Consider the following 17,521-nt stretch of genomic DNA (forward strand, 5'->3'; position numbering starts at 1 on the left):
AATTCGGCATGATATTGTCACTAAGCCTTAGGCGAAAGTCAGACTAAAACCATACCGGGTACCCGAGGCTCGGCGACAAGCCATCTCAGAGGAAGTGCAGATGATGCTGAGGCTAGACATCATTGAGGAGTCTAAAAGTGAGTGGGCTAGTCCTACTGTATAGTGCTAATACCCAAGCCGGACGGGACACTCCGGTTTTGTAACGATTTTCCGAAAACTAAACGAGAACTCTAAGTTTGATGATATATCATGCCTCGGGTGGATGAGCTTATTGAGAGGTTAGGCCAAGCCGGTATTTTTCTGTTTTGGACCTCACCAAAGGTAACTGGCAGGTACCCTTGACGGAGGCTGCCAAAGAGAAAACTGCCTTCATCACACCAGAGGGGCTGTATCAATATAAGGTGTTACCCTTTGGTCTGCATGGCGCCCCTGCCACTTTTCAACGGCTCATGGACATTGTGCTGCGTCCACATCGTTGGTACGATTCAGCTTACCTGGACGATATTGTCATCCACAGTACCGACTGGGAAAGTCATCTACCCAAAGTGCAGGCTGTAGTGGACCCCCTTTAGGAAGGCTGGACTGACTGCTAACCCAAAGAATTAAGCGATAGGGTTAGAGGAGATTAAGTACCTGGGATACATCATTGGACGTGGAGTTATTAAACCCCAAGTGAATAAAATAGAGGCTATTCGGAATTGGCCCCGACCTGTCACCACGAGGCAAGTAAAGTTGTTCCTGGCAGTGGTGGACTATTATATGAGGTTCATTCCCCATTTTGCTAATTTATCGGCTCCGTTGACAGGGCTCTTGAAGGGATGGAAGTCTGTGATGGTCCGCTGGAATGACCAGGCGGAAGAGGCTTTTTCCGAGTTGAAGTCAGTCCTGTGCAGTTTTGGTGAAGCTCGACTTCAAGAGGGAGTTTGTGGTACAGACCGATGCCTCTGAAGTAGGCTTCGGAGCTCTACTCTCTCAGGAAATCAATGGGGAGGAACATCCCGTTGTTTTTCTGAGCCACAAACTCACCCCAGCCGAGACCAGGTACAGTATAGTGGAGAGAGAGTGCCTGGCCATCAAGTGGGCACTCGAGTTTCTTCGCTATTATCTGTTGGGGAGAAAGTTCCGTCTGGTGACCGACCACTCCCCTCTCAAGTGGATGAGCCAGGCCAAAGTGAGGAATGCTCGGGTCACCAGATGGTTCTTGTCATTACAGAACTTCAAGTTCTCAGTGGAACACAGGCTAGGCCGCTTGCAGGGAAACGCGGATGCCCTGTCCTGGGTACACTGTCTGGCAAGTGTTCACCCCCTCAGGGTTGAACAAAGGGGGGAAGTATGTAGGAAGGAGCAAGGGACTGTCGTTGATTAAGAGCCAGTTTTCATGTGTCAGCAGCAGTTGCTGTTTGACACCTTGCTATTTAGTATAGCTGTAATAGCTGATCCGGGACGGCTCTTACTGGGAGTTGTCAAAGTGCTGGGTGAATGTCTACTCCCCACGTTCCAGGCCGGGTCTTGACTGCCTATATAAAAAACCCAGCCAGCAGTGTCAGCTGGTGGTAATTACCTCTGTCTCTGACAGAGGAGCTCTGGCAATTGCTGGATTGGGATCTGAGCCGTGTGCTAGGCTGGAGGCCTGAGATTGGGAGGTCTGCTCTGTCCTGAGCAATGCCGGTCGGGTGTGAACTAACACCTAGGATAACAGGTGACTGTTTTGCTGTATGAACTGTCTAGGTGTGAACGAACACCAAAACTGCAAATGGACTGTCATACTGTTTTGTTGCCATAAGGCTACATGCACACGACCGTGACGTTTTTTGCTGTCCGCAAACCGCGGATCCGCAAAAAACGGAAGCCGCCCGTGTGCCTTCCGCAATTTGCGGAACGGGCGGCCCATTGTAGACATGCCTATTCTTTTCCGCAAAACGGACAAGAATAGGACATGCTAAATTTTTTTTGCGGGGCCACGGAACGATGCAACGGATGCGGACAGCACACAGAGTGCTGTCCGCATCTTTTGAGGCCCCATTGAAGTGAATGGGTCCGCACCCGAGCCGCAAAAACTGAGGCTCGGATGCGGACCCGAAAAACGGTCGTGTGCATGAGGCCTAAGAGTGAATAAAACACTGAAGTTTTTGAGTTACAAACTGGTCTTTGCCTCTATACAACGTCCGCTTGTCCTGTCTACCAGAGCGAATCCCCACAGGGGTCAGAATATGGCGATGAAATTTTTTTTGCCATAAACAATTTTTCACTCTAAAGTGTATTTTTATCAGTTACTCTAGCTCCGATTCCTCCTTGGATTATTATTTTTTTTTAATTGACCACATTTGCAGTTTCATCTGCATGAATCCTACTTCCTAGTTTGTCATGTATCTGCTGTCCCATCATGCCTTATGGCAGTGAGATGTGTCCTGACCTCAGCAGGACATGTGACACTAATAGAGATGGCCTTGCGGTTCGCCCGGCGGTCGTTTCGCGGCGAACTTTGCATGTTCGCGATTCGCCGAACATGCGAACATATGGAGAAATTTGCGCCCGCCATAATTATTTACATTATGAAGAACTTTGACCCATAACACATCCATCAGGTGGTACAGGACAGCCAATTGAGACATTTCAGCTCATGGACATACCTCCATTTTACATTCAGTATTTTGCCAGTGTAGGGAGAAGTTGCTGTGTGGAGCTGGGACAGGCTGTTAGGGACACCAAACGCTAGCTAATAGGGCCACAAAAGTCATTTTAAGGACTAGTATAGGTGTGCTATCTATATGTGTGATACACAGAGGGGTGCGATATACTTATAATATACAGTCAGGTCCATATATATTGGGAAATTTACACAATTCTAGCATTTTTGGCTCTATACACCACCACAATGGATTTGAAAATGAAACAAACAAGATGTGCTTTAACTGCAGACTGTCAGTTTTAATTTGAGGGTATTTACATCCAAATCAGGTGAACGGTATAGGAATTACAACAGTTTGCATATGTGCCTCCCACTTGTTAAGGGACCAAAAGTAATGGGACATAATAATAATCATAAATCAAACTTTCACTTTTTAATACTTGGTTGCAAATCCTTTGCAGTCAATTACAGCATAAAGCCTGGAACGCATAGACATCACCAGATTCTGGGTTTCATCCCTGGTGATGCTCTGCCAGGCCTATGCTGCAACTGTCTTCAGTTCCTGCTTGTTCTTGGGGCATTTTCCCTTCAGTTTTGTCTTCAGCAAGTGAAATGCATGCTCAATCGGATTCAAGTCAGGTGATTGACTTGGCCATTGCATAACATTCCACTTCTTTCCCTTAAAAAACTTTTGGTTGCTTTTGCAGTATGCTTTGGGTCATTGTCCATCTGCACTGTGAAGCGCTGTCCAATGAGTTCTGAAGCATTTGGCTGAATATGAGCAGATAATATTGCCCGAAACACTTCAGAATTTATCCTGCTGCTTTTGTCAGCAGTCACATCATCAATAAATACAAGAGAACCAGGCCCACGCCATGACACTACCACCACCATGCTTCACTGATGAGGTGGTATGCTTAGGATCATGAGCAGTTCCTTTCCTTCTCCATACTCTTCTCTTCCCATCACTCTGGTACAAGTTGATCTTGGTCTCATCTGTCCATAGGATGTTGTTCCAGAACTGTGAAGGCTTTTTTAGATGTCGATTGGCAAACCCTAATCTGTCCTTCCTGTTTTTGAGGCTCACCAATGGTTTACATCTTGTGGTGAACCCTCTGTATTCACTCTGGTGAAGTTCTCTCTTGATTGTTGACTTTGACACACAAACACCTACCTCCTGGAGAGTGTTCTTGATCTGGCCAACTGTTATGAAGGGTGTTTTCTTCACCAGCGAAAGAATTCTTCGGTCATCCACCACAGTTGTTTTCCGTGGTCTTCCGGGTCTTTTGGTGTTCCTGAGCTCACCGGTGCGTTCCTTCTTTTTAAGAATGTTCCAAACAGTTGTTTTGGCCACGCCTAATGTTTTTGTTATCTCTCTGATGGATTTGTTTTGTTTTTTCAGCCTAATGATGGCTTGCTTCACTGATCGTGACAGCTCTTTGGATCTCATCTTGAGAGTTGACAGCAACAGATTCCAAATGCAAATAGCACACTTGAAATGAACTCTGGACCTTTTATCTGCTCATTGTAATGGGGATAATGAGGGAATAACACACACCTTTCCATGGAACAGCTGAGAAGCCAATTGTCCCATTACTTTTGGTTCCTTAACAAGTGGGAGGCACATATGCAAACTGTTGTAATTCCTACACTGTTCACCTGATTTGGATGTACCCTCAAATTAAAGCTGACAGTCTGCAGTTAAAGCACATCTTGTTTGTTTCATTTCAAATCCATTGTGGTGGTGTATAGAGCCAAAAATGTTAGAATTCTGTTGATGTCCCAATATTTATGGATCTGACTGTACTTTTATAATGAGTCAAAAAAACATAGATCTATATAGTGATCACCTGGAGTCAGGGGCCTAGGGGCTAGGGGCTTACTAGGGCCATTTTTATATAGGGTAAGGTTCCGGATGGGCGGTGTTGCTCTTATCAGGGCGGATGGTCTGTGGTTAGGCTATCGGGCTAGAATAGCACCCCCTATAGGGCAATATCAGGGACAGTTCTTTGCCCACTCTGTCCTTCAATACCACATCATCATCTAGCCCAGGGATAGATGGTTTTTGCTTTCCCTCTGGGATTCATGGATGTGCACTGGAACCCCCTGGATTGTGGTAGGACATATGGTTTCTGATTTGGTGCCGCCGAGCACCTGATTTAGTGCCGACGAGCACTTGTTATTGCCTACCACATCTATGCTTTTTGCTTAAAGGGGTTCTGCACTTTGTTTTAACATCAGCATCTGATCGGCGGGGGTCCGACACCAGGGTCCCCCACTGATCAGCTGTTTGAGAAGGCAGCGGTGCTTCAGGAGCGCCGCGGCCTTCTCGCTGTTTACCGCTGGCCCAGTGACATCACAACTAGTATCAACTAGCGTGGGCGGGGCTAAGCTCTGTTCACTTGAATGGAGCTTAGCCCCGCCCACGCTAGTTGATACTATTCGTGATGTCACTGGGCCAGCGGTAAACAGTGAGAAGGCCGCGCCGCTGCCTTCTCAAACAGATGATCGGTGGGGGTCCTGGGTGTCGGACCCCCGCCGATGAGATGCTGATGATCTATCCAGAGGATAGATCATCAGTTAAAACAAAGTGCAGAACCCCTTTAACTTTAATAATTAAATTTATTTTCATTTTGAGGGATATCTTTTCCATTCACATGTCTGCAAAATGGGTCCGCATCCGTTCCGCAATTTTACGGAACGGGTGCAGACCCATTCATGTTCAATGGGGCCGGAATGTGCTGTCCGCATCCGCATTTGCGGATCCGCATCCGCATTTGCGGATCCGCACTTCCGCATCTGTGCTTCTGTTTCCGCAAAATAATAGAACATGTCCTATTCTTGTCCGCAATTGCAGACAAGATTAGGCATTTTCTATTATAGTGCCAGCGATGTGCGGTCCACAAATTGCGGAATGCACATTGCCGGTGTCCGTGTTTTGCGGATCCGCAAAACACTTACGGACATGTGAATGGACCCTCATAGTAAAATTATTAAAGGTTACGTTTTATCTTTATGTATATTCTAATGGATTGCCTTCCTTGTACAATTTATAATATATATTCTATGTTAGAAAGTATATTATAGTGCATTTGCATTGTGCGGCAGTTGTGTGCGGTTCTGCTGCAATACTGCAGGTATATAGAGGGACAAGCGTTATTGGAACAAATACATTTCTACTGGTGTGATATACCAGTCGCCCCCCAAAAAAACTGATTGAAGCGGGGTGTTATATACCAATATACTTTCTTTATAGTGCATTTGGGTACTGTATAGTGCATTTGCGCGTACGCGAAAATTATATTGCCGATATTTCACATTGAAAAAAATAATAAATGGAGATCGCAAATTCGAATAATACATTAGGTATGTCACTGTCCATGTTGTGGGACTATTTGTGGACTTCTAGTAATTATTTCTTGGCTGCAAATATGAGCTGAAGGTTTTTCAGGTTCGCCTGCCATTAAAATAAATGGGACCCACTGCGAACTTGCGGTTCGCGAACATTTGATCACATTCGCGAACCGTCCCGGCAGATGTTCGTCCATCACTAGACACTAACAATGCTCCTTGTTCTTACCAATGAACCAAGTGAATCCTACTCTACAAAGCTCCAATGCAGGATGTTACCTACAGTTTTAATAAATGGTGGTATTTGGGGAAATTGATATAACAGAGATATCTGTTGGAATGGATACATTTATATTAGTGGCACAACCCCTTTTATTCTATGCATCCTAATGCAAACATATTCCTATTTTTAGGGGCAGCAGTACTTTCTGGAACAACAACAAAATCGACATCACAATCCACTCTAAAAACCGCATCTAATACTGAAGCTTCTACAGGTAAGTCATTAAAAGAGTTGACAAGTTCTAGTTAGTGTTTGTAAGGCCAAGCTCACACTTCACTCATCACTAATGATTATATAAAACTTATTACTATAGCCTTTGTTGATATTCTTCACCATTTTCTATATTTCATACAGTAAGCCCCTTGTTTGGTAAGTTTTTGTCCTGTCCATACTATGATCCTGTCCATAAAATTGCTGCTGTTGGAAAGGCATGTAACATTGAAAATCAACTCCATGTGTCTCCTCTATTCAAATACTCTGTACCTGCTATCTGTACCTGCAGTGTTAGGGCTGTTGGACAAGAGCAAGTCCATTGCGGGAATCAAGCTCCATGTGCAATAGTTTGTACAAAGTGCAATTTCTATCTCCAGATAATGAAATATGATGGCTGGTAAAGTGGCAGTTAATAGCACCTCTGATATGCCATCTTGCTGATGACTCTCCCTTCAACTTGGCACTGGCACTATAGGTGTCTACTGTGTAATGCAGGCTTTGAGTTGGTCTGGCTTGGTTGTAAACTAGGTGATGAGTGTCTGAACCACAATCCCTCACCTACAGCAGGGTCTGGATAGCTAATGTTTTGTTAGTCACTCTGCTGTCTGTAAACACTGAAGCTTTTGAGGTATCTGCAGTTCTGTATTCTTACTGTGTTTCTGGAGTATTGGTCTCACAGAAGAGTAGAATCTTGTGCTGTCCCCAGGACCCTAGGAGTAGAAACAATTGCTTCCTTTCTCTATATTATCCTAGCTAGAACTTTCACTCCTGGCAGGAAGTAGGACCGGCCTACCTTACCAAGGGGGGAAGGAACAGGGTGGTTAACCCTGTCCTTGCCAACCATACGTTGTCATGCTAGTGTACAGACATGACATATCAAAATATAACAATTGCAGATACCCCCAGGTCTGGGGTACTGCAGCATAGTAGCTGGAAGCCTTACAAAGGCTTCCAGGTTTCCCTTTTAGGGATGCCTATGAGGCCCAGCTCTGACAGGTTCAACTGACAGGTTCACTGCAGTACAATACTGTATGTTGTGACCAGCATGTTCCATCTGAGACACACCATTCCCCTTAAATTGTTAGGCAGGTTCTACTGGATAAGAAAATGCAATAAATGTGGATGTAAACTGCTGTTTGAGTATGCTGCAGGATTCAAAAGGGAAAGACCACCTTTTGGCTTTTGCAGCGCAGATTTTGATGGATTGGTTTACGGGCACCATGTTGCTATTGAACAGCATCTGGGATACAAGAACAGCCTTTTTCTGAGAACCATACATTTATTTTTCTCTTAACAAAGCTATGTGAGGTCTTTTTTGTGGGATGAGTTGCCATTGTCATTGGTACTATTTTGCAGTACATATACCTTTTTGATTGCATTTTATTTCACATTTTGGGAAGCAGGATAAAAAATGCATTGCTTTTTGGATTTAGATTTTACAGTGTGTACTGTGAAGGAAAATGAAATGTTAACTTTATTCTGCTGGTCAGTATAATTACAGATATATTATTTTATTTTATTTTTTCTATGTTTTACTGCTTCATTAAAAAAGAAATCATGTTTTTATGTCACCATTTTCTGAGAGCCATATCTTTTAAAATTTTCTGGCAATGGTCTTGTGTGAGGGCATGTTTTTTGCAGGATGAGATGACATTTCTATTGGTATCATTTTGGAGTAAATATGACTTTTTGATAGCATCACAACAAGCATAATATTGAGCTAAGTGGCAAAAAATGGTTGTTCTGGCACTGTTTTTATTTAATTTTTTTTGTACTGCATTTACCTGGCTGGGCAGTAATATCCAAAATGGGGTCAATTATAGGAGGTTTCCACTGTACAGGTACTGCAGCAGCTCTGCAAGTGTGGTGTAGTGACTGAAAACCATTTCAGTAAAATCTGGGCTCCAAAAGCTAAATGGCGCTTCTTCCCTTCCGTGTGCTCATACAGCAGCTTTTGTTCATATTTATAGCATTTCCATACCCAATTGAAGCTGCCTATCAATTTAAGTAGTGTCGTGTGTGTCTCAGATGGTATCAGCTGGGCACAGCATATTGGACATTGAAATGTCATGTCTGTTGAAAAATTGCAATTTTAGCATCGTTCACTGTGCATTACTTTCTGCAAAATACCTGTAGCAGGAAAATGCTGACTTCATTCTATAATACCTTGAGGTACAGCGTTTCTAAAATGGGGTCAATTATCAGGGGTTCCATTTATTTCACCCCAAAGCCTCTACAGTTGTCAGCACAAGCAGTGTAAATCACCAAATTGGGCCTCAAATATGAGGTTCCATTGTACTAAAAATGACGTAACAAACTTTGGGGTGCTTTTTCTACTGTTACTCCTTCTAAAAATGAAAATTCAGGGGTTAAAGAGACATTGTATTGGAAAAAACTTCATTTTTCATTTTCACAACCAAATGTTTCAAAATTCTATGAAAGGCCAGTGAGGTCCAAACAGTCACTAAACCCCCTCAATAAATTCCTTGAGCAGTGTAGTTTCTAAAATAGGGTCACTTTTTGGGAGTTTCCACTGTAGGTATACCTCAGGTTCTCTTCAAATTTGACATGCCACCCAAAAACTATTGCAGCAAAATCTACCCTTCAAAAGCCATATGGGGCTACTTCCCTTCTGAGAACATTGGTGTACCCATGCAGCAGTTTATGACCACATATTGGGTGTTGCTGAATTTAGGATAAAACAGGGAACAGTGTTTCTTCTTGGATAGAGATGAGAAATTTCTCCAAAAACTTTGCTTTGTTCCAAATTAATTTGTCACGAATCACGTTAAATCAGACACCATGTTCTGACTTTTGGGCCCTTAATAGGAAGTGTGGCCTGGGGAATAAGTAGAGGTAAAGTATTTTGCCACCAGGAACAGTTGGTGCCCGATCAGGGCCCTTGGCGGATGGTTGGAATTCATCTAGGCCCTTCCAACAGATTCACCATTGTTTGTTTCAGTCTGCAGCTCTCAGGATTCAGACCTTCTCGTAATATGGTCATATGTTAGTAAACATAGGAGTAAATCGTTTCTGGTTACCGGCCACTCTTTCAATTGCATCAGCATTAACCATCTCCAAGAACGATGTGGCGGTACACATGACAAAGAGGTAAGGTAGATGGAAGTCACTGTGATATATACGGTATATTCTGCACCTCCATCGTGAAGGGTCTTTTCTGTTCAAAATCGGGTGTCGTAACGGTATGTATATATTTACTCTAAACAAGGTCTGCTCTTTTTGGCCCCTTTAGGCTGCCCTACCACGGCAGTCATGGCATAATTCTACTGCTTGTTGTAGATAGGGGTTAGATAGGTTAGGTTCACCTTTCTGATAGCCTATCAGACCACAAGTATTAAGCAAATATATTGCTGCATTTGTGGGAGGGGAGGCTGATTACAAGGCTAATTACACGCACCTGTGGGCCCAGGCTGGCTGATTACTAAGCTGATTATACGCACCTGTGGGCCCAGGCTGGCTGATTATATGCACCTGTGGGCCCAGGCTGGCTGATTACTAGGCTATTTATAGGCACCTGTGGGCCCAGGCTGACGATGATTCAGCTGATTTCACCCACCAACCCACACCTTCTTACAGTAACTTCACATTAGGGTGGCCCCCTTTAGGCTGCCCTACCACGGCAGTCATGGCATAATTCTACTGCTTGTTGTAGATAGGGGTTAGATAGGTTAGGTTCACCTTTCTGATAGCCTATCCGACCACAAATCATACATAGTTTACATCGTATACGCTGATCTAGAGCATCCCAAACATGCTCAATGGGTGACATGTCCAGTGAGAATGCTGACCATGCAAGAACTGGGATGTTTTGATCTTCCAGAAATTGTGTACAGATCCTTGCAATATAGGGCCATGCATTATCATGCTGCAACATGAGGTGATGGTCGTGGATGAATGGCACAACAATGGGCCTCAGGATCTCGTCACGGTATCCAGGCATGGGATCCAGCCGGTTCTCTCCGGTTCTGCCGAACCGTTTGTTAAAATTACAGGCGGTTCGCAGGACCGGTGAGAAGCAGGGATACCGACCCGGTCCTGCAGCAGCTGCGGCCGTTACTTACAGTCAGTCAGCGTGAGCGTGGCTGTGTGTCAGCCAGTCTTCCACAGTGCTGCCGCCCTCCCCCCGCCCCCAGCCTCGCAGTCATGGCAACAAAGGGGAGTGTCTTGAGAGTGAGCAGCGCCGCGAAGCTGCCAGCCCAGAACAGAGAAGGAGAGAGGAGTCCTCTCACTGTCTGCAGAGTGCCCTAGTTGCTGACAGTCCACACCCCACACACAGCCATGAAAGATTGAAGAGCCGGCCCCTAGCCTAACAGAAAGGAGTCTGGACAGGTCAGGACTCAGGACAGCCTGGTTGGTTGAGTGTGATTTGTGTGACACTGACAAGTTGGCATTAAGGACCAGGGGCTGAAATTGAAATGTGACAACATAACAAAAATGGAGGGGGCCATGAATCTGTTGGGAGAAGCTATATGAGAAGTTTGAGAACATGGAGGGAGCCATGAATCTGTGAGGAGAAGCTATGTGAGAATATGGAGGGGGGCCATGTGGGGAGAAGCAATGTGAGAACATGGAGGGGGCCATGTGGGGAGAAACAATGTGAGAACATGGAGGGGGCCATGTGGGGAGAAGCAATGTGAGAACATGGAGGGGGCCATGAATCTGTGGGGAGAAGCAATGTGAGAACATGGAGGGGGCCATGTGGGGAGAAGCAATGTGAGAATATGGAGGGGGCCATGTGGGGAGAAGCAATGTGAGAACATGGAGGGGGCCATGTGGGGAGAAGCAATGTGAGAACATGGAGGGGGCCATGAATCTGTGAGGAGAAGCAATGTGAGAACATGGAGGGGGCCATGTGGGGAGAAGCAATGTGAGAACATGGAGGGGGCCATGTGGGGAGAAGCAATGTGAGAACATGGAGGGGGCCATGTGGGGAGAAACAATGTGAGAACATGGAGGGGGCCATGTGGGGAGAAGCAATGTGAGAACATGGAGGGGGCCATGAATCTGTGGGGAGAAGCAATGTGAGAACATGGAGGGGGCCATGTGGGGAGAAGCAATGTGAGAATATGGAGGGGGCCATGTGGGGAGAAGCAATGTGAGAACATGGAGGGGGCCATGTGGGGAGAAGCAATGTGAGAACATGGAGGGGGCCATGAATCTGTGGGGAGAAGCAATGTGAGAACATGGAGGGGGCCATGTGGGGAGAAGCAATGTGTGAACATGGAGGGGGCCATGTGGGGAGAAGCAATGTGAGAACATGGAGGGGGCCATGTGGGGAGAAACAATGTGAGAACATGGAGGGGGCCATGTGGGGAGAAGCAATGTGAGAACATGGAGGGGGCCATGTGGGGAGAAGCAATGTGAGAACATGGAGGGGGCCATGTGGGGAGAAGCAATGTGAGAATATGGAGGGGGCCATGTGGGGAGAAGCAATGTGAGAACATGGAGGGGGCCATGTGGGGAGAAGCAATGTGAGAACATGGAGGGGGCCATGTGGGGAGAAGCAATGTGAGAACATGGAGGGGGCCATGTGGGGAGAAGCAATGTGAGAACATGGAGGGGGCCATGTGGGGAGGAGCAATGTGAGAACATGGAGGGGGCCATGTGGGGAGAAGCAATGTGAGAACATGGAGGGGCCATGAATCTGTGGGGAGAGTGCTCCAGATTCGGTTGTTAAAATTACAGCGGCAGCAGGAGATGAGCGCTTCAATTCCAGAGTTTAGCTCCTAAGGCTTTTTAAAAGTTGAGTGGTATGTGTGTAGTGTATATATAGTGTATTTGTGTGTAGCATATATATGGTGTATGTAAATATGTCGTGACTGTGTTGCATATATATGGTGTATGTAAATATGTGTCGTGACTCGTGACGCGCTGCGTATCCACCGCTGAGTAGGGAACCTGTTGTTAAAAATTTGAATCCCACCCCTGAGTGTATCTCTGTGTATTCAAAATGCCATCAATAAAATACGCACTGTTTGTATGGTCAACAAACTCAACCATTCCATAGATCCTGCAAAACAGGGAATATCCGATGTGCATTTGGTACCAGGATTGGATCTCCGGTGACAGGATCTCGGACACGTTGAATTGTTTTTCGATGAAGACGCATGGATCCAGGCTGATGTAAATCTTCTGGGACAAAATCCTCTTGTTCGTCAGAATGAACCCCGCGGTATCCTACAGCATGATTCCGGACGAAGGACCTGGCACAACAATCGGCTCGGTGTGGAACTCCTTCCCCAAGATCAGGATGACATAGATGATGGCAATCATCTTAGTCGGCATCTTGCGCCTAAAATATTGTATGACAAATATGAGTATATACATCTTTCATTTTTATCCTGCAAGAAAAGGAGGTTAATGCTATCACAGGGCTTGACAAATTTCCTTGGAATCTAGGAGCCAGCTAAAAAAGTTAGGAGCCAGGCGGAGCCGCGTCATAAAGCCCCTAGTAGGTGCCCCCATAGTGCCCCCCCCCCCCCACTTCTCCATAGAGCCCCCCCAATAATGCTGTATACCATGTTACATATACCGCCGCTCCGTCCCCGGACCCTATTGACTATAATGGGGACGGGGGTGGAGCTCCGGCGCAGCATGGCAGTTCGCGGTGAGAGGCCGCCGGACTAAAAAGTTGGACATGCAGTACTTTTACCATGCACTGCCGTGCTGCGCCAGAGCTCTGCCCCCATTATAGTCAATGGGGACGGAGCGGTGGTCCGGCGAAACAGCGGAAGGACGGATCCGACAGGGTGAATAGCCTGCCAGATCCATCCTGCCGCAAGTGTGAAAGTACCCTTAGTTCTATAGCTACTGAATGAGACAGAAGAAGGGATGTCTTTAACATATAGATCTCCTTGAGAAGCCAATTTGATCCTAAAGGGTTAATTCAAACTGTAATCTAAACTGTGTCATCTGTCACTTCTCTTATCTCTGCTCCGGTCCCTTAACCTTATCACTGCTGCAAAGCATCAGCCGACAGCCTCAGTGTAACCTGTTCTACAGTCTGACTGACTGTTCTTTTAACTCAAAGAATCGAATGAGTCACTAACTGTAGGATCTTTAGATTCTTTTAACCTGTGACTCATTCGATTCTTTCTTACTTAGACTCCCTGTACTTGTGTCAGTGACTCAGAGCTGCTAGTGCTTGCCTTGCCTCAGCTCTGATTGGTTGGTGGGCGGGGAGGGGAGGGGCTGGCAGAAGCAGCTTCCACTCTAGGATCAGATTACACTCCTCTCGAGCCCCTCCCCTCCCTGCTGCCAGCGTCTCTGCTATTGTGTGCTGTGACGGAGCTGACTCACACGGTGCTGCCTCCGGACAGAACGGCAGCTCCGCACCCATCGCCCGGGCACCTTTGAAAACGGGATGACAAATACCCAAGCGCCAGGACTAAATTCCTGGTCGCCATGGCGACCTGGCGCCTGGGATTTGTCGAGCCCTGTGCTATCATATATTTTTGATTGGTATAGGTTATTTTCTTGAACAGGGTAAGTTCCTTGTTTTAGAGGTCAGTTAAGAGATGTTTAGTTATAAAGGAAACATACGTGAGGATGGGTTAGTATACACGTTTGTTCATACAATACCAATCCTAATTTCTGTCTTTAGCTGGAACTGTAAAATCTCTTCACCTCTCCTCCTCAGACTTCTTCTATCTCTCGAAGTCGTGAGCTAGGATGACAAACACGTAATTAATTAATGTGCACCCATTTTTCCACAAATTCATCCCCCTTAGGGATTTTTATCTTGTATACCACTGGTGACAACTTTTCAATAATGACATAAGGTCCTTTCCATGAAGGTAAGAATTTTCTCTCCTTCACTTGATCCCGAGTGAAGTTATAGAGATATACCTGATCGGAAATTTGATACACCTTCTGAGTAGTTTTCAGATCGTAGTATGTTTTAGCACTCACTGCAGCTTTCTCTATATTCTTCTGGGAAAACGCAAAAGCATGCTGAAGGTGCTGTTTTCCACATATTGATGTGATGTTGTGGCATTTATCAAATTATGATCTGTTGTCCTGTATAATAAATGTTGGGGTAACACCATCTTCCTTCCTGTGATCATCTCGAAGGGAGAAAGTTTGGTTGCTGCGATTGGGGTGGCCCTGATGGCCATAAGAACCAAAGGCAACTTGACATCCCAATCTTTACCGGATTCATTGAAAAACTTTTTTAGAATGTTCACAATGGATTGGTTGTAGCGCTCCACTCCACCACTAGAGGCTGGCCGATAAGCTATGTGTAGCTTCCTCTTGTGGCTGGAATTGAGGGCATATTAGACATCCTTGACAATATGTTCGCACGTCTTGTAACATATGTGGCCAGTAAGCGTAGTCCCGTAACAACTCGTATGTTAGTTTCTCACCTCGATGTCCAGCTGTTGGGGCATCATGGGCGTGTTGTAACATCGAACCTCGATACGCTGCGGGTACTACCCATTGGGTGAAACCGTTATTTGAGGTCCTTATCATCAATCCATCCTGTAATGAGAATTGGGACTTACCCTTCATCAAAATCCGTAACTCCTCTTTTCCATCATAGTCTTCCGTATTTACGGGACAATTCTGTGGATCTTCAATGTGTTTATAAAAGATACCAATAACTGGATCCCCCTTTTGGCTCGCAATGAGATCCTCACTAGGGGAATCTTGGCTCCATTGCAACACATTAGCTTCAGTTCCCTTTTGGGTCTGACTTCTTGTCATTGCGTCCACTTGGATAGTTCCCATGATGTCATCAACGTCAAAGACTTCTCCATCAATGGCTGCTTACTTGGCGAGGGAATCCGCTAGGTCATTCCCTTCCTTATCCATACCTGGATAGTTTGAATGACCCTTTACCTTTTTTCAGTAAATTGTAAGACTGTGGGTAATAACCATCTCGTCGATTTTACAAAACATCTTACCATGCTTGACTGGCTTGTTGTTGTTTCTCATCATGTCGGATCTTTTCCATCCGGGAAAGTACTCCACAAAGCTGTTACGAATATAATCAGAATCTGTGATGATTACAAACTCCTTAACCGCCTCACGTCCGCCCATAGGATATAAACGTCCTATGGGTGGACGTCTATTTCTGACAGCACGTTTTAAAACGTCCTGTCAGAAATAGCAGCTGCACGCTAATCGTGCAGCTGCTGATCGGGTTGCCCGCTGTCAGTGACAGCAGGGCAACCCTAAGACAAGGCAGGGACAGTGCCCAGGTGTCCCTGCCTTCACGATCACTGCAGACACAGCGCTCACCGAGCGCTGTGTCTGCAGAGCAGGAAGCGCTGTGCGCTTCCTGTTCCGGCCCGGCGGTCATGTGACCGCCGTGACCGGAGAGTGCAGGGGCTGTGTGAGGTCTCTCAGAGACCTCGATCAGCCCTGCTGTGAGGCTGTACAGCGCAGGATTGCTGCTGTACAGCCTCTCTAGGGGTGCATTTGTCCTGTAACTGGGGCTACTATGTCAGCCCCAGTTACAGGAGAAATCAACTGTGAAAAAAAAAAGAAAAAGTGAAGTAAATGTCCCCCAGAGGTCTTGTATGACCTTATGGGGGACGAAAAGTGTAAAAAAAAATAAAAAAAATAAAGGGTTGAAAAAATAAAATAAAATAAAGTTTCACATGTAAAAAAAAAAAAAGTTCCCAAGTTAGGAATAAAAAAAAAAAAATTAAAATAGAAAAAATAAAGTAAAATAGACATATTTAGTATTGCCGCGTCCGTAAAAACCAGCTCTATAAAAATATCACATGACCTAACCCCTCGGGTGAACACCGTAAAAAAAAAAAAAAAAAACTGTGTCAAAACAAGCAATTTTTGTCACCTTGCATCACAAAAGGTGCAACACCAAGTGATCAAAAACGCGTATGTCCCACAAAATGGTACCAATAAAACCGTCACCTCATCCCGCAAAAAATGAGCCCCTACATAAGAAAATCTCTCAAAAAATAAAAAAACTATAGCTCTCAGAACATGGACACATTAAAACATAATTTTTTGGTTTCAAAAATGCTATTATTGTGTAAAACTTTAATAAATGAGAAAAAGTATACATATTAGGTATCGCTACGTCCGTAACAATCTGCTCTATAAAAATGTCACTTGACTGAACCCCTAAGGTGAACGCTGTAAAAATAAATAAATAGAAACTGTGCTAAAACAACCAATTTTTTGGTCACCTTGCCCCATAAAGTGTTATATTGAATGATCAAAAAATCATATGTACCCAAAAATAGTACTAATAAAACTGGCACCTTATCCCCTAGTTTCCAAAATGGGGTCACTTCTTGGGAGTTTCTACTGTAAGGGTGCATCAGGGGGCTTCAAATGGGACATGGCATCTAAAAACCATGTGGAGTTCCTTTCCTTCTGCGCCCTGCCGTGTGCCCATACAGCAGTTTACGACCACATGTGGGGTGTTTCTGTAAACCGCAGAATCTGGGTAATAAATATTGAGTTTTGTTTGGCTGTTAACCATCGATGTGTTAGAGAAAAAAATTGATTAAAATGGAAAATCTGCCAAAAAAGTGAAATTTAAAAATTTGATCTCCATTTTCCTTTAATTCTTGTGGAACGCCTAAAGGGTTAACAAAGTTTGTAAAATCGGTTTTGAATACCTTGAGGGGTGTAGTTTCTACAATGGGGTCATTTATGGGGGTATCCACTATGTAGGCCCCACAAAGTGACTTCAGACCTGAACTGGTCCTTATAAAGTGGGTTTTGGCAATTTTCTTAAAAATTTGAAGAATTGCTTCTAAACTTCTAAGCCTTCTAACGTCCTAAAAAAATAAAATGACATTTCCAAAATGATGCCAACATAAAGTAGACATATGGGGAATGTTAAATAATAAATATTTTATGAGGTATCACTTTCTGTTTTAAAAGCAGAGAAATTGAAATTTAGAAAATTGCGATTTTTGTTACATTTTTGGGTAAATTTGGGATTTTTTCATAAATAAAGCTGAAATATTTTGACTCAAATTTATGACTATCATGAAGTACAATGTGTCACGAGAAAACAATCTCTGAATGACTTGGATAAA

At 44.7% G+C, this 17,521-nt stretch overlaps 1 protein-coding gene across 3 annotated transcripts in view; it reads left to right on the plus strand.

Annotated features, from left to right (window-relative positions):
- The window catches only part of LOC120989600 (cell wall protein SED1-like), a 353,322-nt gene that overhangs the window by 92,346 nt on the left and 243,455 nt on the right, over nucleotides 1-17,521 (plus strand). For all 3 annotated transcript variants that reach the window (XM_040417805.1, XM_040417806.1, XM_040417807.1), the window contains exon 2: nucleotides 6,394-6,477. In XM_040417805.1, the coding sequence (XP_040273739.1) occupies nucleotides 6,394-6,477 (84 nt within the window). The remainder of the gene's footprint in view (nucleotides 1-6,393; nucleotides 6,478-17,521) is intronic.

Source organism: Bufo bufo, chromosome 2, assembly GCF_905171765.1.
Source record: "Bufo bufo chromosome 2, aBufBuf1.1, whole genome shotgun sequence".
Classification (NCBI taxonomy): Eukaryota; Metazoa; Chordata; class Amphibia; order Anura; family Bufonidae; genus Bufo; species Bufo bufo.